Below are 26,748 nucleotides of genomic sequence, written 5' to 3' on the forward strand. Positions count from 1 at the left end.
TACGTTCCATCGTGCTCCTTCAGCTGCTCCCCGCTGGAGCCAGTCACACACCTCTTGCAGTGGGCTCCACCCTGCGCAAGCCCTGTAGCTTCAATGTCATTGCAGAGGTATCACCAGGGCGTGCTTTGAAGCAAGGGAGTGTCCAGATGATGTCTTGAGCTTAAACTGGGAGTGATGGTTTCACTGAAGTCAATCATCTGGTCTGCATCTTTTCTTCCTAGTGAACGGAGAAGACCGGAGCTGGATCTTAGGGCCCAAGCCAGCTGTTCAGGGCTTTCAGGCTGAAAATGCGTGTAAGCTCAGCAGGCAGATTGTTGCTGTAGACATAGACACACACAGCAGACAATTTTATAGGATGTTTTTCATCACTTTGTGATGGATTTCTGCTTTGAAGTGGAGCGGGAAGCCTGGCAGCGGTGTGGTTTTGGTCAAAGCTGAGTCAGAGTCAGAATTCAGGCTTCTAAAATGATGGCTGTATTGGCATTTATCTCGCACGAGGGACTTCCAGCAGACTTTTCAGTCAGGTATTTAAATGCCAAAAAATGTTTTAACATTTCTGAAAGCTGATGAAATCTATTAAAGAAGGCATTAGAAACTTTCAATGAGAAGGGAGGCAGAATTGCATTTATGTGCAAATAACTTGAATGTTTTCAATATCTCCAATAAGTAGCAAATTAACATGAAATTGTTCATTATTATATCGTACATTAAATAACTTGTTTCCCTCAATTTGCATTTCAATGAATATCTAATCGGCCTTTAAACAGCACATTGATTAATGGGTGCAAAACTTATTGCGTGGATTCAAGGCAAAATTATTGGTGCATATTAAAGAAAGGAACAGAACAGACGTTGATATAAGTAGAAACTGTATCCCTACATTGTTGCTAAATATTAAATTTGTTGTACATTAATTTAGCTTTTTGTAACCATGAAAAACAGTTCATTTTGCTCGAAAACCAATTTTAAACGTCTTGATCATGAGAATTGTTTGCAATGGTTTAATGACAGTTCAGAGCATTCTTTGCACTGTGGAGCAATACGTTTATATATTGTGCTCATAAACACACGAGTACAATTACATCGCCACTCCAGTAATGAACATTTCACTGTATTCTTTCAGTAGAGCATTAACTTATTGTTCTTGAGGAGAGTAGATTTAGTCTAATTTGCATGGTTGAGAAAAATCTAACGTAGCGTGTAAATTAAAAAAGAGTCATTCGGGGAGAGGTAATAATTCCTTTCGAAAGTCTGTGGCGAGGAAAATTCTTTGTTACCAGTGATATTGAAGTCATTGAATGTTCACCAACTTCCCAATTTGCTAGTACTTACATGCACAATTACAATGTAAAATTTTATTACATTTGCAATCAGTTCAGAGCTAGGTCTACATTACAAAATCTTTTCGCGTAGCTCACAGTCAGTCTGCTCGTGCTGGGAAAAACCTGGCAGAGGTGTGGCTGTGTTAACAGAAGAGTGCTTTGTTGGGTTTATTTTAGGTCTGCTGAGGAGGGGAAATAAAAAGCTGACTGATACCACCAGAGGGCTATACCAACCTAGCTATCGTGGTTCAGCTGGGGGAACAAAGGCTGTTACCTCCTTCTGCTGCAGAGGAGCCCTGGGGCTTCATTGAAGGGAGAGAGATTTCAGGCAGTTTGCTCTTTCATTAATGGGATATCTGGAGGGAATGTGGTATGGCTTTCAACCTTGTGCTCTGCAAGTTCAAGCACTGCCTTTGTCAGAAATCAAATAACTATCAGAGAGCATGTTGCTTCTCTCTTTGCATGGGGCATTTGATACCTGTGGGAATTGTGCCCTTAGTAACGGAGCAGTTTCTGTCTTCTGAAAGATAATATATATAAAGTGATTACTTGCATGAATCACAGACACTAGATTGTGATTGCTGAGCATGTTGGGTCTTCTCAAGGGTGAGTTAGTATCTAAGGGTTGCAGGCTGTTTAACGTGGTTTCTGAGCCCCAGCCCTAACTCACCTTTGCCTGTGCTGAACTGAGCTTTGAGGGTCAGGATGCAGAGCTAAGCTGGGAAAACCGCCATAGGGTGAAATAAGGCTTGTGATTATCTCCATGTTAACCTCCCTGGTTTTCCTGATCACAGCCCCTTTGATTACTATGTCTACTCGTATTGTTGAAATTAAGCTTTTTGGTCAGGTATGCAAGACTTTGAGACCAAGTATCTGACTGTCCTGCAGACTGTAGTCTCCTACAAGGGAAGAAGTCTGAAATTCTGATTTCTGTTTTCATTACTGTTCATTTATGTTGTCCAACAGCTCTGTTGTGCAAAATGCTTGGGCAGCTCCAGAATAATTTTGGAGAAGTACTTAGTACTGTGCTAGGCACGGAAAGAAATGATGCAGTCTGTCAGTGAGTAGTAGGCATGACATCAAGGCGTTCCCTAGCTAGGTATAATTTCACCCACACCCAGAATTTGAAGTTACCACCAAGTTTTGGTGATGGTATTTAGAGGATGGTGTGAGCTGGTGCTCATACATCAGCTGAGCCATTCCACAAGCGTCATCTGATTTAAGCCAAGACTGTCATTAGATGATCACTGTAGCAGGGACATCAGAATATAATAAATGAGTAGTCTCTAGGTGGTTGCTTTTGCCTCTCTTCTTCACCATCAGAGGTTAATGTCCCTGAGGTGGAGGAAGAGAATCGGCAGCATCTTTCACCTCTTTCATGTCAGTGTCAAAAATTGTTATTTAAGTCATTTTTGATGATGCTTTGAGGTTAACTCTGGAGAGCTGTAGGGCTTGGTCACTTTCAGCTGGTGGGCAGAGAAGGTACCCAGGGGACTAACGTCTTTATTGTTCTAGCTGGATCTGGAAGGAAATGTCTGCTCAGGCCCTTAGCTATATTGGAACAGTTCTAGCGGTGCAACTTTTGGTGTAGATTTCTCAGATATAGGAAGAAATGTTCACTAACATGCTGTAGGTGCATCACACTTTGAGATTTGCATTTTGGCAAAGCCTAAGACTAGCACAGTGAAGGGCTGAGCTCAGCCAGAGCTTCTAGGCAATTATCAGGTTGGAGTGAGTGAAAAGAAGTTAAAATATCATGTGAATAATATAAGGTAAGCATCTTTGTGATCCTCTGAGCTCATGGATGCTAGGTTTTGCTGACCTTGGAAAGCTTTTCAGAGATAATTTGAATGCAGCTTTTCCTTCATAGGTAAATCGTATGTAGAGAGAATGCAGGTATATATGACAGACATATATAAAGAAATACAAATTTAGGAATAGAACACCTGTTTCAACTCCTCCTTCATCTGCTTGCTACAGTGATACACGTTCTTCCCATTATGCTGGTGCTATAGCTTAGGTCAGAGTGTAGAAGTATGCTGTGGCCTCGGTAAATGATCATCCCATGGCTTTAGCTGTTTTCAGGATTACTTGACGCATATATCAGACAGAATGGCCACGTTGTTGGTACCATTCCATTTTTGTTTTTCAGTGTAAAAGCACTATTTCTTCATTCCCCACACATGGAATCATTTTCAGGTTTTAGCTCCAGATGCTTACAGACAAATGTTCTGTGGTCTGATCTAAAATCACTATCAGCTGGAATTTTAAAGACAGGGATATTTTGAAACCTTGTTGGGTTGCAAGTTCTTCCAATATTCTTCTCTAACAGGGCTTTTTTTTTGGAGTGTTTTCTGCAGTTTTCTTTTTTTCTCAAGCAACATTTCTCTGCTTATTTCCCAGTACTAGCCTTCTCTTCTGTAGAGAAGATGGATATTAATATGCAAGGCTACCATCTTCTTTCTCAATAGCTTTAAATACTTCCATAGTTTTTAAAAATAGTTCATTGGACCATTAAGCTGTAGTTCATATTCTCCTGTAATTGATATGCTTGTAAATGATAGTCTCAGTTCCCTTCTGCAAAGCACAGTAACTTCCCTCTGAGAGTTGGTTTTCATGCACCGGTTTCAGATACAATCTAGTTTATGAAGTTATTTCCACTTCGCAACTGTGGTTCGCAGTTCCTTCACTCGTGCTGATGCATCTGGTTTTAGAATTGAATCACTGAATCATGTTAATTGGAGGGAAGTAATTTTAAAAAGGATCATTTCGGTGATGCAATTTTTGTTGCAGCTATATAAATAGGCTTATTAGCAGAGTTGAGGAGGAGGCAGATTGCATTGGGAGCATCAGAATTAGCAACAAGGCTCGAAAGCTTGTTGAGGGAAAATTACTCAATTGTTGTTACAGGAGCTGAGCTGTTTCCTTTGTTTTCTGTTGCTAGAAATGCCTTCCTGCCCCACCTTCTGCCCTCTTCCTCTATGTCAGGTATTCCATTTTTTAAAGTCTTTTGTCACAAAATACTGCAAACATTCATCTCATGTAGAAAGGCGTTCGTTTCCACATCGTTGTGTCAGCAAAGTGTGTTCTCTGACTCCGGACTCGGCAGCGACGGTGGCCCACTTGATTCTCCTTCCAGGCTTCTCTTGTGAATCTTTAGAAGAAAAACGTGCACAGCCTGAGCAAATCTTTATATGCTGAGGTTCAAAGAATTTCATCTGGGCTGTGAGAGAGAAATATCAAAGAGTGCTATGTGCCACTCATCTGAAGGCCAGCTAACAGTAGAGAGCACTTACATTGGCCGTGCTTCGGGGTACCTTACGGCGTAAGAGGTGGGGCAGCGTGCCTGTGTTCTCCATTCCTGCTGGCATCTCACTGGTGTCGGTGTTGCTCTGCAGGCTGTGAGGGCTGTTGGTTATCAGGGCAGATTACCTGTGGAAGATCATTCACACATCCTTGGTCTGAACACTTGAAAGGTGATAAAGCAGGATAAACAGGCGTGCAATAAGAAAAAAAGCCGCAAACCTTTTGAACCATTTTCCCTCAAATGTAATGGCTCTGGGGTTAAAAAAAGAAAAAGTTCAAAAATCATTCTGTGAAGGTGATAGGAAGCCTGCTGCAAGCACTTGAAAGGCATGCGTTTTCCAAAATGAAATACCATCTGTCTGTCATGTGGCTAATCAGACACAGCAATTCTTCCTGAGCTTTTTCCTTGGAAAGAGTCAGAAAAAAAGGAGCTAACATTTGCTCTGTTTTGAATTTCTCTTAGCAAGTACCCTATTTCACTTGCTGTGGAAAATGAGCTCTGTGAGAATCTGTTTCTTACTGATATTTTGCTACCAGACAACTAAACATATAAAGCAGGAAACAAACCCGATCTCTGAAAAAGTGCCACGTGTGTGCTGTTTCCACATTTGAGATGTTTTGCACCAATCTGTTTTGGACTGCACTGCTGTTTTTGACTAAATAATCTCTCTTGAAAATGAGTTCCTCTCAAAAGATTTTCTTTCATTTCCTAACCACTGTTTGAAAAACAGATCTGGTTTTAAACTAGTACAGAATCATAGAATATATCATCAAGCATTTGACAAGTCTTTAATAAGGATATTGTATAAAATCATCGTGTTTCTGACAATAATAAATAGAAAAAAGTGGTGTGGCATTGGTAGGAGGGTTCTGTTCTGTTTGTTTGTTCTCTCTCTTCTCCCTCTTTTCCTTTTTTCTTCCTCCCCCCCCCCCCCCCCCCCCCCCATTTTTTTAAATACAGGCAATCCTTTATATTCAGTAGTATCATCTGTGTCCAAAATACAGATAATCGTGAGAGTAAAAGGTCATATATCTTTACAAAAATCAAATTCTAGCACAGTATTAAAAGATAATCCTACTTTGAGAAATATGAAAATTTTTATTCCTCCTAAAAAATGTGGAGATATACAACTGCTTTACCTTTCTTCTAAAATTCATTCTATTTTCTGAAAGAAAACTTGTTAAAGAAAATAGGACCGTGTGAAAATGAACTGCTTCTAGTAGGGGGAAGGCTCTGCTATGTTCCTCTTTTGGTGGTGGTTAGATTACCAACCTCATCTGGAATTTGAAAAAAGATGGACTACTGCTAAGATTTCTTTTACCCTTAGTGGTTGAATCACCCATGCAGTCAAACTACTTACAAGTTACGCTTGTCAAGGACTTCTATGAGAAAAGGAGATCCAATCAACATAATTTGGTGAAAATATTTAAATGTGATTTGTATTTAAAATACTATGAAAGATTGAGAGCTAAGTTAGTGTTGTGTAAAGATTGAGAATGCTGGTTCAATTTGCTTAACAGTTACATTCATTTAGAATCATAGAATCATAGAATTAGCTAGGTTGGAAAAGACCTACAAGATCACCTAGTCCAACCATCCACCTACCACCAACAACCCCACTAAACCATGTCTCCCAACGCTATATCTAAACGTTTCTTGAACATCTCCAGGGACGGTGACTCAACCACCTCCCTGGGCAGTTTTTTTGCGTATCATTTTACAAAATCTGGTTTAGCATTTGCACTTTATTCTGCCATTATTTATTAAATAGTGCTGCAAGAGGAACTTGCTCTCTTTTTTTGGCATTTCTTCCAATAAGAGTTATTTCTTGTATTCAAGTAGTTCAGTACTAGGTACGTTTTTATTATAGCCAGTCAGAAGAGAGGAGAAGGCAAATCTTTCTTACAACTGAAACTCATTAAATTAAATGCTTTTTGTGTGGTTTTGGCTTTGCTGCCTAAAACTTAAAACTTCAGCTCCTAACTTAGAGGGCTGCTGATGTGCTAATGTAGACAGTCTAATATTTAATTGTTTTCTAAAATGTGTTTTTTCTAGGTATACAGACAAGACTGTGAAACCTTTGGCATGGTGGTGAAGATGCTGATTGATAAAGATCCATCATTAGAGAAGTCCATTCAGTTTGCTCTGAGGCAGAATTTGCATGAAATAGGTGAGCGATGCATTGAAGAACTCAAACATTTCATTGCTCAGTACGATGCTGCCAACCAAGATATATCAGAATCCTTCAAAGATGGCTCGTACTAAGACAAAAACACACTTTTAGAACTCTGCATCCAGTATGTGTGCTGTAATGCATACATCTGTTTCTGTGGGGAAGGAGGAGTTTGTGTTGAAGATTTGAACCCGAGGCCTGTGCTACTTCATAGCTCAGGTGGCTGTACATTGTTCTTTGTGGTCTCCACAGTTTGGTTGTATTCTTTCTACCTGTACTTGTTGACATATATTCCTTTGAAAAAGATGTTTTTTCTTCAAAAATTCTGTAAAGTGACAAGCTATTTTTGAAACCTTTACACAGTTACCTGGGAAAACGTGTTCAGTCTTATGTTTGTGCACTTACGTTTTGATGTTTGTAAGTGTAACCATAAACCACGTTTTTTATTAAAATAAGAAAGTTCTTCATTCCTCAGCTTAAGCAGAAATATGTCCTATGTTCATATCTACTATAGGAAAGGAAGGCTTGTAAAGTTGCTCACAGCTATGATTTAATTTATTTATTATAGTTTAATTTTGAATTTCAGATTCATTCTGTAAAATTACACCAGGGTTTATGTCTGGTCTTCGCCAGAGGAACTCTGCCTGCTTGATGTTAAAATCTACTCTACTTCTGCAAATGCTTTTTATATTTTGGTGTTTACCACGCTGTACGTCATTACTAGTAAGCAGTATTATGTAGAATGAATTCCAATTTTTGTTACTGTTTGCAACTGTTTTCTTTTTTTTCATTATTTTTATACATATATATTTTTGAACTATACCGAGTGTTACCACAGGCAGACACTGAGGAAAGGTCTCTGCTTTTACCCTCCCTACCTCTTCTCCCTTATACCTCACCATTTTTTGTGCATCAGCTTTAACAATTAGGAGGCCATGTAAATCTTCCAAAGTCAAGAAGGCATAGGAATTTGGGGTGCCAAGGTGAGGTCTGGACCATCTCTCTAGTAACTCCAAATTGCTTCAGATCAGGTACAATGTGAAGTTAAACCCTAAGTAGGCCCCAAATTCATCTTTTCAAACCTAAGTGGTTCTGTAGTAGTGTGGTGTCTGGAGCCATTTTTCACCTGATAGAGAGTGACTTGTAGCTGGGAAAAATGGTTGAGTAGAGTCAAGAGACTGGCAGTGCTATGCGATTGCTTTGCAGAGGTGAAACGTAATGTAGGAATCATTGGCGGTGTAGGTATCCTGACTATTGGGTTGTGTACGTATGGGGTGATATTGTTTTTCACGTTTTAGAAAAAGGGAGAATTTGAGACATAGTCGAGAAAAAGTAAACACGACTATTTTTTAGGCAAGTATTTAGAAACATGGAATTCAGTAGAAGGGCTAACCACTGAAGTTCACCATTTCAAAATGCACAGTATTAAATGAAAATGTCAATAAATTCAGACCCTTACTAAGTAGCTTCTCAGATTTCTGCCAAATGGTTTGCAGAAAAGTAAATAAAATGGCAGCAGTTTTGCACATATAAGATACTATATCACAGCATCTTACACAGACAAACCTTGATATGGTTCATTAGATATATATGACATCGGATTCCTGAGATACCTGATTAGTTTTAATGTCAGAAGGGCGTGGTTTTGCAGATGGCTTTTACTGGGTTTTTGAAGAGTTCCCATTGCTCAAAGGAGACAGTCTGCAACCTACCTTGTTGGCAGCTGTGCTGTCTGGGCTGCTGGGTGAGTGGGAGAAGCTTGCTGATCGTACTGGATGCTGATTTGGGGTGGGAGACGAGGAAGAAAGGTGACCTGTTGTGGCACAGCAGCCAGACCTGACCCAGCCCTTCTGGCAACAGCCTGGCTGGTCAGGATCAGTCCTGCAAACACAGGCCACGTTCTGAGACAGAAATGTAGCTAACAGGGCTCACTATGGACCAGATGGTCTTCAGGTGGCAGATCTGAGCTTCTACTCTGGGTTAGACACGCTACAGAAGAAAGTAGTGAATTCATGCTTAATATATATTTTGACCATTATTATTGTACATTGTGTTAGGAGTCTCTTTTGTTCTCATAGTGAAATTTATTCAGGCTTCTAAAAGTATGTGAGTTTTCAAGTGCTTTTCTATAGAGCTTACAACACTGTTGTGTTTTTGCTGTTAGCTAATAGGTCAGCAAGATCTTTCTAGGTTGTCCTTAGCTTTTTTTTTTTTTTTTAATTGATTTATTTTTACTGATAATCTAAGGAGACACTTGATTTTATTTTTATTTTTTTAATAAATGCTGTTTCTATGAAAGTGATTGGCAACTGTTTTTTCCCTGTTTAATGCTTGTCATGATGTTGAATGTTCATGCGTAACCTTTTGTGATGTATGCTTCATGTTGATGTTGATGTAAGTAAAATGTTATGCCACTTAGCTTGAGCAAGAAATACGTTTTCTTATTCTTGCTTCCTGTAGGAACAAGGGATTTGATTTTGTGTCAGTGTAAGAAGCTGTCCTTGGTCTCACATGGAACCTCAAGGGGACTGCTAGAAAGGGGCAGGAAAAGCGTTGATAGAAGGAACCAGATGCTGTGCAGGAGGAATTGTTCTTTGTCACTTCAGGAGCTCCTGGAAACACAACAGACTTCTAGGACTCATTAATGTGCAGATGCCCTTAAAAGAATGAAAGGGTAAGAGGAAGCGGAAGGAAACAAGTGTGGAAATTCAGTGCTAGCTGCTGGGGCTGCAGTGAACCTAAACGGGTCTGTCATCTCAGTGGGGGTGAGCTGGCAGCCTTGAGTGACAAGTGGAGCAGTTAGGGTGAAAGTCAGCAATATAACCACTACAGATATGCAGCGTATCAGAGGAACTGCTTCCTTGTGACTGTGTTTCTGTGGAGGATTTCCTCTTTTGGAGGGTGAGGATAACGTATGGCTCAAACATTGCTCACTGTCATGAAGGTATGAGCTCCAGTCGCAATATAGGTACCCCTTCTAATAATGGGAAACCAAAGGTGTACATTCTGTACCTGTGTCTAGTGCAGGAAGCAGACATTATAGCCCAAATCGTTTCCTTCATACAGAAATGGAAGAATGGATTACAAACATTTCTCAAAATAAATTGTTCAAAAATGACGTAGAAATCTTTTATATCAAGCTGTAGAGAAGCAGAACGGTCTTACAGGCATCTTAAAACTTAACATATAATATCTGAATTGGATAGTAGTACAAAAAGCTGCCTGTTTCGTTAAGTGTGGTTACAGGCACCTGTTATTCTTCCCCTGGTGGAAGTATCCCTCAGTGATCCATTCCTCAGCAACACACTACTTTTTAAATGTTTCTGATGGTCTTAATTGCTTGTGGCCCTGCAGCCTAGCGCAGGTAGGGGATTGCAATGTGCCTCAAAGCAGAGGTACCTAACCTAGCCCTGAGGAAGCTGCTCAGCCAGAGCACTGCTTCCCTGGGCATCGTGCTGTGCAGCTGTACCTGCCTTCACTGAGTATCATCCTGAGGGAAGAGAGTTCACAGCTCTTGCCTTGGGCTGGCAAGAATGGCTACTTTTTTTTTTCCTTTGGTTTGTTGTTGTTTTATTTTAATAATGATATGGGAAAGAGAGTCATCTTTCAACTCATTTATTTGGAGCTTTAGAGGGAGGTGCTATGGAAGCGAGCTCTCTGAAGACAGCTTATAAATGATACTGGATATTTGTGTTGAATAGTTGCATTGGTTAAAGGAGGAAGTGATCTCACGCAATCATTTGGTACTCCATAAAGCTTTGTGCTGCAGGAGAGTATGTGCTGCACCTCCGAAGATGGAGTAAGACAGAACAAGTGCTGCTGGGGATGTACCTGCATGAAGCACTCACTCCAAAATGGGCCCAGCAGTAGCAGCGGGGCATGTTGTTCCAGAGGATCCTGATAACCTATCTTCGCAAACGCAGTTACAAATGGAAAACCCCAGTCCCTGTTTGAGTAGCTGGGGGAAAGCGCTAACAAGTCAGTATTGCTCCTGAAGTCCTGGAAGTCCTTAGCAGGCTGGCTGTTGTAATGTCCTCAAGCACAACAGCCATTTAGCTGCTAGGAAAGCAAATGCTGCCTAAACCACTGGGGCAGTGTGCCAGCTGGAAGCATCCCACAAGCCGCCCATTGGCTCCTGTAGTGTAGCATGATATTACTTTGATCATCTTTCATCTTCACAAGACTTGTTTGTACTGGAAAAGTGACTTATATGGTGAACAGCACCTCTGGGAATAAAGGATCTTCTGCTTATTTTAGCCTGAAAAATATAAGCAAGTAACAGCTATTTTGACTCAGCTGTAACAGTAACTTCAGTTTGTTGGGTGTGAGCAATAGTCATGTGTCCATTCCATCCCTTATTTCTAGCTGCTTTTATTTCAAAACTTTTAATATCCTTAGAAATGACTTACTTCAATGTGCCAGTTTTGTTCATGTAAGAAGCACCTGTGTCCTCATTAATTACCTATGGTCAGGTGGTCAGAAAGCCTGCTGTTTTAGCGTTGACTATTCCAATGGGCAGTCGTCAGTATTAAGTAACAAATTCCTGCTTTATGCTTAAAACATTGAGAGAAGCTTATTTTAACTTGAACGTGAGTTCAAGGCAACTACTTTACCAACTTGCCTTCTAGGATGACCCCACATCTCTCTCCCTTGATGTAGGCAAACACGGAGATGATTTTTGAGAAAACAGGGAACAATAAGAAAAAAAATCCACATCCACAGGAGTTGCGTATTTGTTGTACTGATATATTCCAGGCTTGTGTGGTTTTTACATATATATAGTTTACATTTTGCTTGACCCATAAATAACACTTGCAAGATTAAGAGGGCCATAGTTTGCAGAGTATTTACATAGCCCCACCATGCATACAGAGCTTTTAATACCTAGTAGACAAAATTAAGCTGTTTTGCACTAAACATTTTTCAATATTTTTAAACTCCCTGACTAAAATACAAGCACTATTTCATCCATAATGCTGCTGTTAAACCCCTAACAAATCTAGTTTGATATCGTTACAAACTTCTTCAAATTCAGGGATATAAAAATATTCAGCTTTTAAAAATCTTAACTGTACAATATGTACATTAGTATTTGCACTGTTAAATTATGAATACATTTAAGCCTATGAAATACTACGTTATAAATAGCAATTTTTTTGATTTAGAATTGCAACTAATACATTTTAAAACCTGGATAATATATTTGAAAAGACACAATTTTGGAGCCTAATCCTTTAAGCCCTTATGAAACTGTTTGTTATGTAAGTAGATTCATTGACTTAAATGGGGTTACATGCCTGAGCAAAGGATTCCGCCATTTGTACCTTTCTCTTTCAGTGCTGTGTTGTGGAGGAAATGACATGAAAGCCATCATTGCTCGTTGGCAGTCAAGTCCGATTCAACAGCTGAGTTAACATCTTCCTTTTAACAGGCACAAAAAAAACTTACACAGGATGGAGTTATTTTAAAAAACAACAAAAAACTGGAAGGAAAACCGTGGAAGTTAAACGTGTAAACCATTTACTGCTGCTTTAGGATGTATCAAGGCCTCAAGCATTTCAGCTCCCACAATCTGATTTTTAACGCCTCAATAGTGGATTCTATGGAAAAGCAGCTTTTTCCTAAGTAAAAAAAAGTTCCAGTTTTTGTAGGGAAACATCAAGGAGGAAGAATGAGTTTTATCAATGAGGAGAGAGCACTGTCTAAAGCCATCTTTTGGATGGGGAGAAGCGGACTATCACCCTGTGTGGGTACGTATAGCTACAGGACTGAGTTTTATTTACTGATCTTCATTGAATGCTCTCTCTCAGGTAATTGAACGTAGGTGAATAGAGAGCATAAAATAAATGTCTACAAAAAGTCTGTATCAAGAACACTGTAATAATATCTTGACAGCTGAAACCTAGTACGTAAACCTAGGGAAATCTGAACAGATTGTCGTTGGGCATAGTGACATATCTGAATGTTGCTTTCACAATGTAAACTCTGAACAGGTTATCAGGTAAACTGGCAAAGCATTAAGAACCTTAGCAACTTGCCTAAGTACAATTATTAATATAAAAAGATGTGGTTCAAACTGTAGCTAGAGTTGACTGGTCTTCCCAACTGTTAAAACAAGCTAAGAAATTATGCAGTTTTTCCCTTTGTGTCCCCTCTTCTTCTTCTTTGATTTGGTTGTCCTTTGTCCAAACTGAGAACTAGATAACGCATTAGTTGTACCAGAAAGGTCATCTGTGTAGTACGGGTATCTCAGTGATCGTGGCTGTGGAATTGGCTGTCCTAGGAAATACCCTTCCTCTTCAGAATCTGACGATGAGGATGAAGTTGAGCACCAGGAGTCGTCTTCCTCACCATATAATCCAAAAAATTTATCAACCGCCTGATTCCTCAGTGCATAATCGGAACTAGTATGGGCATACTGTCCATACAGCTCCGCATTTTGAATATAGGCCCGAAACTCACGTGAGCTTTTATTTTGAATAAATTTTTCATGATCCTGAGGTGAGTAATAACGAAACCTCTCTTTTGGAGAGCATCTTCTTTCTGTGACCAAATTAAGTGCATTATCTGAACGAGATTTCCTGCTTCTTCTGCGATGATGAGAAGGTCGATTTCCACGTTCTTCAAAATGATAAACACGCCTCCGAGTCCTTTCACTCATTGGAGGTTGTCGGATTTCAACATTCTCATAACTTCCATTATCAATAACGTCATCTGAAAACTTTACTTGCTGCGGTCTAGACTGGGATTTAGATCTTCTCAGTACAGGCATATGTGCTGGCTTTTCCTCTGGTAATGCTTTTTCCTGGCACAGCTCTGAGCTCAGACTCTTCAAGGACTCTGTGCTCCGATGGAGCATTGAAGAATTCAGAGTTCCCATGTTGCTCATCTTTTCACAGTCCTCTACCTCCAATTCTTGGAAAGTTTGCAAAGAATACAGAGATGGCCGTGGCTTGCCTTCTCCGTCCATTGAAGCCCCTGTGGTGGGAGTGGAAAAAGAAGGAAAAAGAGAATTATTAGAGGCATATCAATGAAATAGGTATTACAATGAATTGATAAAAACATTTCATGAAAGCAGACTTTATTAGTGTTAGGCAGCAGGCACAAGCTAAAACACAGGAGGTTCCCTCTGATCATGAGGAAAGACTTCTGTGCTGCGCAGTGTGGGTGTTGGAGCAGTGGCACAAGCTGCCCAGAGGCTGTGGGGTCCCCTCCTTGGAGATCTCCAGCAGCCGCCTGGACATGGGCCTGGGCACCCTGCTCTGGGTGTCCCTGCTGAGCAGGAGTAGGTGCAAATGGACCCAGAGGTCCCCGCCAACCTCAGCTGCTCTGTGATTCTGCTCTTTGGAACTATTACCAAAAGAACAAGCTTCGCATAAGTAAGTATTGTTTTTACTTGAAATGCATAAGAACAAGCTAATACTAGGATACTGAGAATGAAAGAAGTTTAGTGAGTATAAAATGTTTAAACAGCTCTATCACACATGAAGCTAAGCCTCTAAGAAAAGAATTACTTCAAATTATCCTATGTAGATCGCTCTGAAAGTAATGCCTCTTATTGATTTCCATGGAAACTACAACAGACATGAAGAGCACAGTAACACTATTCTTCAACAGTCACCACCGTTAGCTGTGCATTTCGGCCAGCAATGAACAACAGCCTGCATGCTGTGCACATAAAAATCAGCCCCAACAGAGGTCACCCACTGTTGCTGTCACCACTGCAGAAACGCACAACCCACCACCTCACTGTGCTCACATCCACTGGTTGGTCTCCATAAACATTAAGTGTCGATGGATGGCAGTGGGTGCATTTTTTTTCAGCATGAAGGAATTCAGTGCCACACTTTTGCTTCACATGCACTTCCATGTCAGACACCATTGTGTCAGACTGCCCCTCTGCTGCCATCTGTCACACAGCAACAAATGTAACGGAATATTGGTGGGAAGGTTCAACCTCTACTGAGGCTGAACACCATCACAATCTGCCTCCGGCATCGTAGGCCAACATAATAAAATAAGGGGCGTTACGTTCAGAGCAGCTCTCGTAGAATCCATGCTTACCATTTTGTAAGGCTAAAATATTCACTGCTTCGCGTATTGTTACATTCAGTATTCCAGCTGTTGTTCCAAGAAAACTAGGCTCACTCTCAGAAAGATTCTTGCTCTCAAAAAGTCATCAACAGTAAGCTGATCTGGTTTACTTCAGGTTTGCGTCAAATGACCCTTCTTCCTCAGAACGAGAGTTTCATCTACCCTTTAACACTCCCAAATGCGGTACCCGTGGTTCCTCCTTCCTAACCCCTAAACCTAGCTCCTCTTATCATTTCCTTCTTAACTGCTTGGGTAACACAGCACATGGCTGGCTCTGGCCTACATGAGCAGCTAGAATAATTCATGCTACAGCAGAAAAGCAGCGTGTCTCTTTGAGCCAATTCTCATGTTCTGGGTTTTTGTCTTGTTTTTTGTAATTTTTGTTGTAGAACAGGAATGGGAGGGTGACGCACACAACACGGACGCACTTGAATATCTGACTTCCACCCTTTTGGCTAATTTCAGTCACATTTGACAAGGAGGTTCACAAAAGTAGATTATCAATTGCTCTTTAGTCAATGGAGAAAGATAATCTCATAAACCTCATTTCCTAAGGCTAAGAAGGCTACCATTATTTCCAATTTTCTACATACTTTTACAAGCAAATCAGGAAATCTACAGTGTTTTGCAAATTACCTTTAAAATTATCCCAGCAAAGAATGCAACTTCTTGTACTTCAAGTGCACTGCTTGAAGCAGTGGTTGGTATATAACATGCAGAGTTCAAGACCAGTTTGACTCTGCTTAACATTGTTTATGTTATCGTCAATATAAGCAAAAAGAGGATTTGAGCAGAAAAGGATTTAAATAAATAATAGAATTTAAATAGCATGAATAAATATTACGGAAGCATATGTGCTTGATAAAAGCTATTGCTTACTTTACATATATGTCTTGCTGTGAAAGCTTTTTAAATATCACAGATATGAGCTTATTTCACAATACTACAACATCTTTGCTTGAGTTGACCTCTCCATCAAAACCATTCAGTTCCCCCCCCCATTACCTGTTATGTTAGACAAAGCCAAAGAATCCATCGAGTCGCGCACGCTTTGTTCTTGCTGCTTCAGATCAGACAAACATTCAAGTGAACCTCCGTACCACGGTGTTTGGTCATGTTTGTATCCTGACGCCCCATGTTCCATGTCTAGCTCCTGGATTTTTCTGCTGCTGGCAGGGCCTGGATGGCTGCCGTACGCAGAGTCACCCAAGCCATCTTGCGACTGGGCCCAGTACATGTCTGACTGATACTTCTTACTTGCTAGGCTTGGGTTATTTTTTTTCAAGTCCAACTTGCTCTTGACCATGCTATCAGAAATCCAGTGTTCACTTGATCTAATTTCTACTTCAGCAGGTTGCTGGAAGAGGCTTTTATCACCAAACTTCAGGAGAAGCTGAGTCATATAGTCTTCGTGTTCAGCCCATTCTTCAGGGTCTTCAGGCATTTCTTGCTCTACTCTTCCTTTCCAGAAGTCTTCATTAACAAAGCTTGCCTCCGGCCTTGAAAGGCTTAAGTCATCCAGCTTACGAGAAAGCGTATCATCAGCGTTGCCTGAAAGACCAGGAAATTTATAATTGAGGGCTGGTGACAGGAGGAGAGACTGGCGGCACTGGTCAGCCGAGCGGCTGCTTTTTCCCATGCGGATGCTCCTCCTGGAATCTCTCGATCGAGCAGACTGGAATGCTGAATCAGAAGAATCGGAGGCATGAACATCCTCGCCCAAGCTGCAGGTTTTTGAACAGTAGATCTGCCCTTGCTTTGGAAGGAAAGGGCAGCCAAGCAAAGAGGTCTTGCACTGAGCACAAGAAAAGCAAGTCTCTGTAGCGTGCCAGTGCTGTCCATCATAGGTCATCTGAGCATGGTCAACACCTAGAAAGGGAGAAAAAGCAATGCTTTGGGTTCTCTCAAAAACTACTTACGGAACCTATATTTCTGGAATGTGTTTTTTTTTTCTTCATAAATTAGCTTTCCCTAAGTTTGTAAGTTTAAGACCTAAAAAGGACATACATACCAATGTGTTCCCCACAGGTCTCACAGTATTCTGCATAAAGGGATTCAAAACAGCTACAGCAGAATGGTCGCCCATCCTTCATGATGTATCTCTGCCCACCCAGGATTGTTTCACACTCCAGGCAACAGAAGTGTTTCATGTGCCAGTGGCGACCTTCAGCTTCTGTACACTCATCAGCAAAAATTATCTTTTAAGAGATAAAAACGAACTTTTATTAACGTGGGAAAAAAACTCACCTTAGGACTCAGAGCAAACAAAATAACCTATTTGCACAGTTAGCACAGGAAATTTATTTTTATTTAGCTGGCTATCGAGTGCCATGATAGAAACAACAATTTCCTATCGTTACTGTGGCATTTTGATCTTTTCTTAAACAGCAAAGCAAGGAGAATAAACTACTTTTTAAAGCAGAAAATTAAATGAGAACATAGTAACTCAACAAAATAGCTGCTATTATGATGATATTTTTGAATATCTGTACAAATTCTTTTTCTAATTCAATCTACAAGACTCAATTCTGAATATAAGCAGGTACATGCTTTCTAAATACCATCCCATTGCTTCTGATACTGCCATTGTAATGAGAAATGAAATGCCCCTCAGCTTTCAAACACAACTATGCACCACAGCCCTCACCGCTTGAGGGAACGCATCTGCTGTTAGTAATTGCCCAAGCAAGCGATGCAGATTGTTAACGAAACGATAACAGGTGGGAGGACTGACTGCAAAATGTAAATTTTACCTCGTCACAGGCTGAACATCGAGGCTTAAGTAGTTCAGCATGGTGTCTGCCACAGTGAATTTTTCCATCTTGGTAGAAGTAGATGAGGTCAACGAGGAGCTCATTACACGTGAAGCACACGAAGCACGATGGATGCCAGCATACACCAGGGCCAGCTCTCGAGGCAAAAACTGCAACTTCACCACCATTTATTTTTGTACCACACTGGGAACAAAATGAGAAAGTGAACACGTTTCCCATCTCAGAGTACTAGCTTCTGGCATTTAAACCAAGGTAAAACACCACGCCCAACATGAAGGTTTTATTTTGAAATTATGATGAGAGAAAAAAAAAAACAACTAAATTTTGGGCTAGAAAAATTCTGAGCACCAACGAAACTCCTGTGAATAGAATTTTATTTTATACCTAATAATATTTTGATACGTATGCCTATTTTTCATTTTATACTATTTTAGTGTGAGTCAGCAACAGTAGAAAATATGTCAAAGACTCAGTTCATTGCTAGTATCCAAGGTTTTTTGCTTAAGTAAGCGCTACCTTCATTCTATTTATGTGCAGTTTCAAAAACATCCTTTTTTTGCGTGTGCTTGGGCATAGATGAAATAAGACTACATTTACTATTGAGATACTGTCGTTATATATTATTGAGCCCAGTGCTGGGCTCGTGGCTCCAGCAGTATTACCTGTTCACAGGCTGCATGCATCACTGCCCTGGAGAGGAGTTTAATAGTGCCTCGTCCAAGTGCCTCCTTTTTGCGCTGAGAACTAAACATCTGCAGTTCTTTCTTTTCTTCTTCGCTTAAAGACTGGCAGTATCTCACCTTCCAAAGAAAAGGCAGGAGAACTTTACTTTAGATACCGAGCTTTAAAAATAATACCTCAAAAAAGAAGCCTGTAACATGCAAGAAATATATTGGGCATACTGGCGATCATCGCTAAAGCTCTCTAGCTGGTCTTCTTTACAACCTTAATATTCAGTTACTATGGCATAATATGAGCTTAGTATTGAGAGACATTTTGAGTTACGGGAAAAAAAAGACAAACATGCTGAACTAAAAAGTTGTCCAGGCAAGAAATAAGATTTAAATAAGCCAAGCCAAGAACTGCTGCTGCCCTAAAACAATGGAATTAGCCCGAATCAGCCACAACATCCTTCTTTAGATTGATGGTAAAGCGCCTACAACTAAGTACTGCAGTACACAGGATCTTAAGCATTGACACCCCCGCCCCTTTTCTTACAAACAGCGTGTTTGTTATTTCCACTTCTACTCCAAATTACACTGCATATCTGAGATGCAAACCCTTTGCTGTCACAAAGCATCCTTTTTGTGCGCTGCAATGAAATCCCAAGAATTTGTAGGTTCCTGGTAATTGGTGGGTGGCTGCAAACACTATAAAACCAACTTGTGTGAAGTTTATTGCAGTGACACCAACCTTCCTGACGAGAAAAGGCCGTGTCCTTCCAGACAGCTCTTATCTGCACACCGGTGAAATGCAGAGTTAGACAACAGACTCTGCACACAGCAAGCTGGTTTATAGGTCAGATGCCAGCACAAGAGAAGTTTCAGGCTCGTAATGAATACGCAGGCAGGTAATGCTCCACGTAGAAGAGGCAAGCAAGGCCTCACTCCTGAGCGTGTGTTCCCAGGTTCCCCATTTACCTCATTATCATGGGGTGGCAGCTGATAGAGGAGTTGTTTAATCCTGTGCTTCTCTCCAGGGCTGTTAACATAAGGGACCTTCTCTTCTGGCAGGCAGGCAAAATACAGCTGTACCTGCACAGGAGGAATGGGAAGTCAGACCAGGAGACACGCGGCACCCGAGCACCCTTCAGCTACTGTTTGATCTCAAGTCTCATTACAAAGGAAGCAGGCTATGCTACATTAGACCCGTGACAGGGCCTGTGCTGAAAATACGAGACCCAGATGAACCAACTCAGCAAACCTGGCTTGTCTCTGATAAAACTAGCACCCAGCTGCTGAATTGCTTTTCTGGAATGCAATTTGCAGTGACAATTAGGGGGTATCATAAATTATGCACATTTAATGTTCTCATTACTCCCACCCCCTTCAGGGCTGGTCAACAACCCTGTTGAAATTCCAAGTTTCCCTCTGCAATTTACCACACAGGGCATGAAGCTTTCCAGAAAACAGTCGCTATATAAACAAATTTAATTTGCTCTGCGCATTTTACACATTGCTGAGACAAAAGCTGTTTTGTAGTCTCCTGCTGATCAGGTTCACCCAAAGCATCAGCTTTCATTGCTTCCATGTGGCCTTTAGTAAGAAGGTGGAAACATCCTTCCCCCGGGAGGAGGCTGGATCCAGCCACATTTCAATCGGATGCAAATTAACTATGAAATTTGCAGGGGCTGCATGTTTTTGATAAAGAAATCAATGTTAGTCGTACACACCTATCAATCTTCACTTTTTTTTTTTTTTTTTTTTCCAGAAGCAAATGATGACAGGAAAACTGTAATGAACACTATGACAAAGCCCAATGGCAAAAAATATTTTTGTGGAACAGCTACAGATTTATTGTTTTTCCTATGCAGTTTCCAGCTTGTCACAAAGCCTGGGGCAGTCAATAAGAGCCGACTATTGGCAAAAATATTACTTGCCGTCCAGATGTAAATAATGCTTAGGTCAACAGCTTATTACTGTGCAAGACAGATGAAAAAGAAGCAGCCATCAGTCACTTGACTCAGGAAGCAATCAAAATCATATGGGAAGGGTTGCACAAAACGTTATTTGGCTTTCATTTAACCAAAATTTAAACATCAGAAGTCTACTGCAAGCCTACGTACAGTGCATTTCAAGAAACTGCAGGAAAAGATAAAAACACACAGTACAAAGCGACACCTTGAAGATATTTCATGCCCTTTTCTCAGCTTATTGCCCCGTTCCCAATTTAAGTCATTCTTCTTAGGGGAAAAAGAAAATCTTGAGTGAGTTTGAACTAGATGGATTATGGGGATGTTTTATGGAATGTATTTAACTGTTCTGACAGAACATTCGCTCGCTGTTTGCCTTAAGGTCTGATTCATCAGGATTCTTCTATATGCTTAAGCAAGCAATAAAAAGAATTTCCCTCAAAATAGCCCATCATTTGCAGTTCTTGCTGACATGACCTTATTTGTTAGTAAGAAAATTTCTGCACTGCAAAGGAGATACATCCTTTGCACCTCCATCGCTGCGGACTCTGAGAGCTTGGCAGCTGCCCAAGAGTGGGTGGCTCTGCCACACTCAACAAGTGTGAAGAAGCACCTCTGCCTACCTAATGCCGCTTGAGTTCTGGGCAGCACTGAACGCATCGCTTCGGTGCAGTAACGTCAAATAAATGAATGCTATTAGAGGTTCAATTTCATTTCCCGCAGCAACCTTCTCATCAGTAATTCCGCTTTTATTTCTGCTACCCGTATGATATAATACATACAGAAGGAAGGGGAGAGGGGAAGGCACGGCACAACCAGCCCACAAGCATTGGCTGCGAAGAATGTAAAAGAGAAATCCTGGCGTGAACAAATGGGAGGCATACAACTATTTAAACACGCATTAAACACATTAGTAATCGTCTCAGTGACAGAATACTTTCATTTCTGTGTGCTGTAGTAATGTTCACATTCTAGATGTCAAATGCCAAATTACTTGAAGAGCGGAACAACTGCAGTTATGTACTGACCAAATACCACAGTGCCATGAGGTATGCCATGAGTTTCAATTTAACCTAATAACTTACTTCAAAGAGAAGGCACATTTCTGTGCTACTTTCAGACTCAACAATACATCTCTCTGTGGCACACATCTATTGAAAAATCCTGACCGGGAACTTTTTTTTTTTTTTTAAATATAAATGCAACGTTGAGGATTGTAAGGTCCCTTACGGCAGCCTCCTTGGAGGGGGGAACAAAACAAGGTGATGAGTGTCAGATGAATTTGTTTTTATAATACAAGAACGTAACAGACTTGCTACTCCTCCCTTAGACAGATCTAATGAGTTATTTAAAAACGCAGAACAACGGCTGGTACCTGCTCTGGTCTGAGGCCTGGCGGGACCCAGGCATATTCTTCCAGGGCACAGCCAGAGTCATCATCTGATGTTGAGCTTCGCTGACACGCAAAAACGAGACTGTTAGCTTTGGGCTCCATCTCCAGGGGCATAAGTGTGAAGTGTTAAATGTTTCAGCTGCAGTTCATCAAGCAGTCGATCTGCAGAAAGAGATTAACAGAGCTTTAATAAATTTCAGCTTGCAAAGACTAATTATCAACGTAAAGGATCTTACAACAGTTTAGTATTCCTTCTGTTGGCCAGAGCACGAGATTATCACAGCATCATTACAACAAGCAATTCAAAGGTATTTAAAGAGCTCTCAAAAAAAGAAAAACAAAAGAGAAAAATGAAAATGGCACCTACTGAAGAAGAAGTGGACACACAGTCCACGTTTGACAGCCAACATCTCTTTCAGCATTAGCAGCCATCTTTCACATTACTGCTTGCTTCACATTACAGGTTGTATGTATATAGAGATAGGAAAGACTCAAGCAGACATTGCCAAAATGAACGAGACAAGCTCTGTCTAAAGTCACAACACAGAACACATGAGAACTGCTTGTCAAGAACTGAAGAAGTTCTTGGGGAAAGACAGCTGTGCAAGTAGCATCCTGTTTTCAACACAGCAGGCATAAAGCACTGAATGTCTGCTGCTAGATTCCTTGTTTTAACCGTATCAGAGCGGAAGGGTGTTGGTCCAGTTAAATATCTGAAATCCAATTATGGCAGATTAGGCTCTGTAAAATACACCATGATTGTTCTGTTAATTTAAAACCCTACAGGGAGATGCTTCTGTTGATTCATGGAGCCTACAAAGCTCAGTATCAGTGGGATCATTTTGAGTCACAACTGGCAAAGAAGGCTCTCACCAACATCTGTAACTTTCTGCAGTAAAAAGCTTATTAAGATAAATATCTTACATTAATTCTAGCAGGAGTTCTTAGGAAATGTCAGCGGAATACAGATTACCAAAACCAGAGAGGATGTTTTCTGCCAGGACAGACATCCTGAACACCTGAGCTTGGAAACAAGCCTGCCTTTACATTTTATGAGCTGCACCTTCCCCGCTTCAACCATTTTTTTTTTACCCATCCACCTAAATGGAGTTGCAACCGTGGCATCACTCGATGCAGGCTGGTGGCCAGCTGCAGAAAAACGTCATCTACTCCACACATAACTCTGCTTTTGGGTCTATGGGGAGAGCAACCTGAAAGATGCTGGCAGGTCCCACACTGCAAGTCCCATCAGCACCGTGTTAGAGAAGACGAACTGCTGCTGGATCGTAGCTGGAAGGAAAGCAGCAGGGACTTGTTCTCCTTCATGCACAGGGCACAGGTGAGTGCCACACTCTGCTTCTTCAGTACGTCATGCAGACCCAGAGCTGCTCAAAGAAATGTGGCCACACACATACAAAGTTAGCAACTCAGAGAAATGACAATATTTGGTATTACACATTCTGCCTATCCCTGCTCTCAGTATGTCTGCACCTTCCCACGCCCAATAAAAAGAGATGACTTAACTGCTTGCCTGGACCAGCGCTTGAAAAATGTCCCTTCTTTGTTAACTTTGCTCTAAAACTTCTGTTTTGAAAACACTGTTTTTTGGTGTGCTGCTAGGATGACACTGTAAGAAAAGATTTACTGTATATCTTACGGGGCAAGCAGGCCCGCCAGCCTCCCCTTTAAGAACAGGCTGCTTCTTACAGAGCTTGTCAGATATCAGGCACATTTTGGAAGTCTGACTCTAGGTGAAGATGTGCCGACTGCTCATAGCCCCTGGTACACACGTGCATTGTCAGTGACTGGACAGATCAGTCTTGTTAACTGAATTCCATTGTCTTATGTACTGTTACAAAAGCAAGGATAGAAAGTCATAGACTGTCTATTGAAAATGCAATGTACGACTGGAATCAAAGAACAAGCCTCTAAAGGCTCCATCCCGTATACTTAAAATGCGAAGGCAGACATTCTTGTACGTACTAGACTCCCTGAGCTAATACCCATTGGAAACAGATAACAGGACAGCAAGTGATACAACACTGCGTCCCTGCCCACGTCCTGGTGGGAATGAAGTCAGCCATCAGGTAATGTTTGTTGTTACAGTTCCTGTAGAGCTGGGGGCACAGGAACAGGAGAATACTGCCATACAGTTGTAAGAAATCACCGCTAGCAGAAAAAGCAACAGTGCTGCCTGCTGCAGAAGGACAGCGATGCTAGGGTTGGGTTGGCACCTTGTGTCTCACATCATCTATACCCAAAGAATTCTGAACTATAAATCCAGCCATCACCACGATGGGCATCAATGAGAAGTCCAAGTCCTCCCGAGACGCCCCTAGCAGGGGATGCGGTGCCTCACGATTCCCCATCGGAAGTAGCTGGACGGCTGGCTTACAACAAATGCCACTCACCGAGGCCTGGGCTGATACTGCCAATTCCTGCGGCACTGTGTCACGAGAAGCCGTGTTGATCAAGCTGTCACTTTTCAAAAGCTGACTCCTGCCCAATAACCCACGGATGAAAGGAGCCACAAGACGAAGCATCTTTGTCAAAGCTTCACTAGGCAGCCTGACCTCAACCACGCCAGCAAGGAGCAAACCTGACATGGCGTTTAGCCACAGAGCCTGTCAGCTTTGCAGGCTCGGGGCACCAGCGCACCGGGTAACCGTGGCACTGCTCAACGTGCATTGCTCCAACGCCTCTCTGTGGGATCACAGGTCAACTGCTCTGCCTTGCTTTCTCCAGCTGACAAGAAAAATAAATAACTGTGACCCTGTGTATGCCTGCTAGCTTTCCTGTGCATTTCTGAACGCTAAGGCTACGCGCTACTTCTGTGTGGCAAAAAGCAGTGCTGAATACTGTTAGGATTTCAAGCATACCAAAGGCATGTGAACGCGGGACAGCTGCCTAATTCCAAAGACGAGGCTTTCATTAGAGACCGGACACGATGCTTTTCTACCAAGGCTGATGCTGCTTCGGTCACCTTTACCTGTTCATTTTGGGCAGAGCAGGGCAGATCCACAGGCCCGCTGTCCCCGTGACACGGGGCGGGACGGCAGCAGGAATGGCAGGGAATAACGGGGAAACACCCCTGACCTCAAGCTGCAAGAAGCAACTTCACCATCACGGGGCTCCTCCCGAGATAAGGCGATGGACAGCATTTAAAGCAAGGGGCGTCAATCTCAGCAAGCCCAGCTTACTCAAAGGACAGCGTTCACTTACCACAGTGCTACTACTGAGCCCGCTGTAAACTGGCTGACAATACGCCATAAAGCAGCGTGGCCGAGCTGCAAATATCGTGGTTTCTGAAAACAGCGCAGCCTAACAGCAAGCTATCTGCCCAACCATTTTAGCAATTACTTGTTTAGAAGTTCTCCTTCCTTTCCTGAAGCTGAAGCGTAATTTGGTTTGCATTTTCAAGCTATGAGGCTCATCCTCCCCACCCCCCAGCTGCACTGCTTCTTCAAAGCGAAGCCGTTTGAAATGATGGCATCCTAAGGAGGATTCAGATGAACATAAACAACAGCTGAAAAAATAAGTGCTTTCTGAGGGATGGGTAGAAAGGTGGTCTTCTTTCTTCCCGTGCCATGACATCGGCGTAACACAGCGAGTTTTGTTTTGCTTGTTTAAGTCCTGTGGAACGTTCTGAGGTTTCCAATACTGCCTCACAAAAAGAAAAAAAAAAAAAAAAGAGCTTCCTAGCCTACAAGGAGATATTTTGCTGGCAGCCTGACAACTATGAATAACATAATTGAGTTAAACAGCTAAATTCGATTTCAAAAGAAAAGCAATTATGACATTTTTTTCCACTGATGCACTATGATGACCATACACGAGCAAGTTCTTAGAAGGAGAAGCGAAGGCAAACTGCGCTCCCGACTACAAACCCACCGGCGGGGAGAACACGGGGATCCCGAGCCCAGAGCACCGCGCTCGGACACGGGTGGGAGCTTATCCCCGCTCCAGGATTTCCAGCTCACTGATTTTGCTCCGCTGTCACCCCTGACCAGATAGGAGAGGTCACGATTCGCGAGCACGGTTAGACAAACATCTCCTCGCCCACCCCCTGCTGTTTTACTCCGTCCTGCGGGGCAAATTGTTTAACGACTTTTTTTGTTAGAACGCTTGTTAACAAGGCAATAGGGGATGGGAGATGCATATCACACGCACACCCCTTCACAATGGAGGCTCAACGAGTTGAGATTAGCGCGGGCAGCCCGTTCACCTGCTCGGCGCAGCCCTCCCGCCCGCAACCGCGTTCGGGGGCGAAGGCGGCAGCGACAAGCGCCCGCACGGGAACCACTGGAGGCCCGCTACCAACACGCGTTACACGGACGGTCGCGGAGTCCCGTTGCCCAGCCGCAGTCCCGTATTTACACGCGGCTCCAGGCGCTTTTCCCCTTTCCCCGGGCGGGGTGCGGCGGAGCGGAGCCCTGCAGCGCCTCGGGGGCGGCGGCTCGGGAAATGCCCCCCGACCTCCAGGGGTGCGCGGATTTAGCGAGGAAGAAATCTCGCCTTCTACAGTCTCTCATTGATTTTTTTTTTTTTTTTTAATTCTATTTTAAACAGCAGTCAAGACTTTACTCCAATGTACACACACGCTCGGGTTTCACTCCGTCACCTGTTGGCTCCCGAACAACACCCTTCTTTGTTAGGGCTCACAGCCCTCATTTGAGACAAGTTTCTAGAGAAAACACTTGGAGAAAGCGTTCGATAAGTCTCAGGGCTAGAGCCGGAGGAACAGAACTCCGCGCGTGGCCTCCTCTGACAGACACGCCTCAGCTCATCGCGGCGCAGCCGGCTCCGACGGCGAGCCGGGCTGCGGGCTCCCGGCAGCGAGGTGACTCCCATCCCCGCCCCCGCGGCTCCGCACCGCCGGCTGCGTTACCTCCTCGCCGCCAGCCGAACCCGAGCCCCGTCCCGCAGCTCCCGCCGGGCCCCGAGCATCCCCGCTCGCCGCTCACCTCGGGCTGCGGCGGGGCTCCCCTGGCGCCGGGCACGACCCGGAGGAAGGGGCGGGGGGGCTCCTCCTTCCCCTCCTCGGCCCGCCCGC

General features: G+C 42.5%; 2 protein-coding genes across 12 annotated transcripts in view; one reads left to right on the plus strand and one right to left on the minus strand.

Annotated features, from left to right (window-relative positions):
• Positions 1-16,381, plus strand: part of PPHLN1 (periphilin 1) — a 76,697-nt gene extending 60,316 nt beyond the window's left edge. For 4 of the 8 annotated variants that reach the window (XM_021384969.1, XM_021384971.1, XM_021384973.1 and 1 more), the window contains exons 10-11: positions 6,685-6,799; positions 9,263-11,397. In XM_021384969.1, the coding sequence (XP_021240644.1) occupies positions 6,685-6,799; positions 9,263-9,447 (300 nt within the window). In that variant the 3' untranslated portion in view covers positions 9,448-11,397. Of the gene's footprint in view, positions 1-6,684; positions 7,283-7,388; positions 9,221-9,262; positions 11,398-16,246 lie in introns of those variants that run through there. The other 4 variants (XM_021384976.1, XM_021384972.1, XM_021384970.1 and 1 more) reach the window with 3 other exon arrangements.
• Positions 11,535-26,748, minus strand: part of PRICKLE1 (prickle planar cell polarity protein 1) — a 61,391-nt gene continuing 46,177 nt past the window's right edge. The window contains exons 1-8 of one of the 4 annotated variants that reach the window (XM_021384966.1): positions 26,660-26,748; positions 21,678-21,857; positions 19,311-19,424; positions 18,333-18,470; positions 17,650-17,853; positions 16,908-17,094; positions 15,902-16,765; positions 11,535-13,780 (exon numbers count right to left, since the gene is read on the minus strand). In XM_021384966.1, coding sequence (XP_021240641.1) covers positions 12,921-13,780; positions 15,902-16,765; positions 16,908-17,094; positions 17,650-17,853; positions 18,333-18,470; positions 19,311-19,424; positions 21,678-21,809 — 2,499 coding nt within the window. In that variant the 5' untranslated portion in view covers positions 21,810-21,857; positions 26,660-26,748 and the 3' untranslated portion in view covers positions 11,535-12,920. Of the gene's footprint in view, positions 13,781-15,901; positions 16,766-16,907; positions 17,095-17,649; positions 17,854-18,332; positions 18,471-19,310; positions 19,425-21,677; positions 21,858-22,906; positions 26,558-26,583 lie in introns of those variants that run through there. The other 3 variants (XM_021384965.1, XM_021384967.1, XM_021384964.1) reach the window with 3 other exon arrangements.

This window comes from Numida meleagris, chromosome 1 (genome assembly GCF_002078875.1).
Source record: "Numida meleagris isolate 19003 breed g44 Domestic line chromosome 1, NumMel1.0, whole genome shotgun sequence".
Lineage (NCBI taxonomy): Eukaryota > Metazoa > Chordata > Aves > Galliformes > Numididae > Numida > Numida meleagris.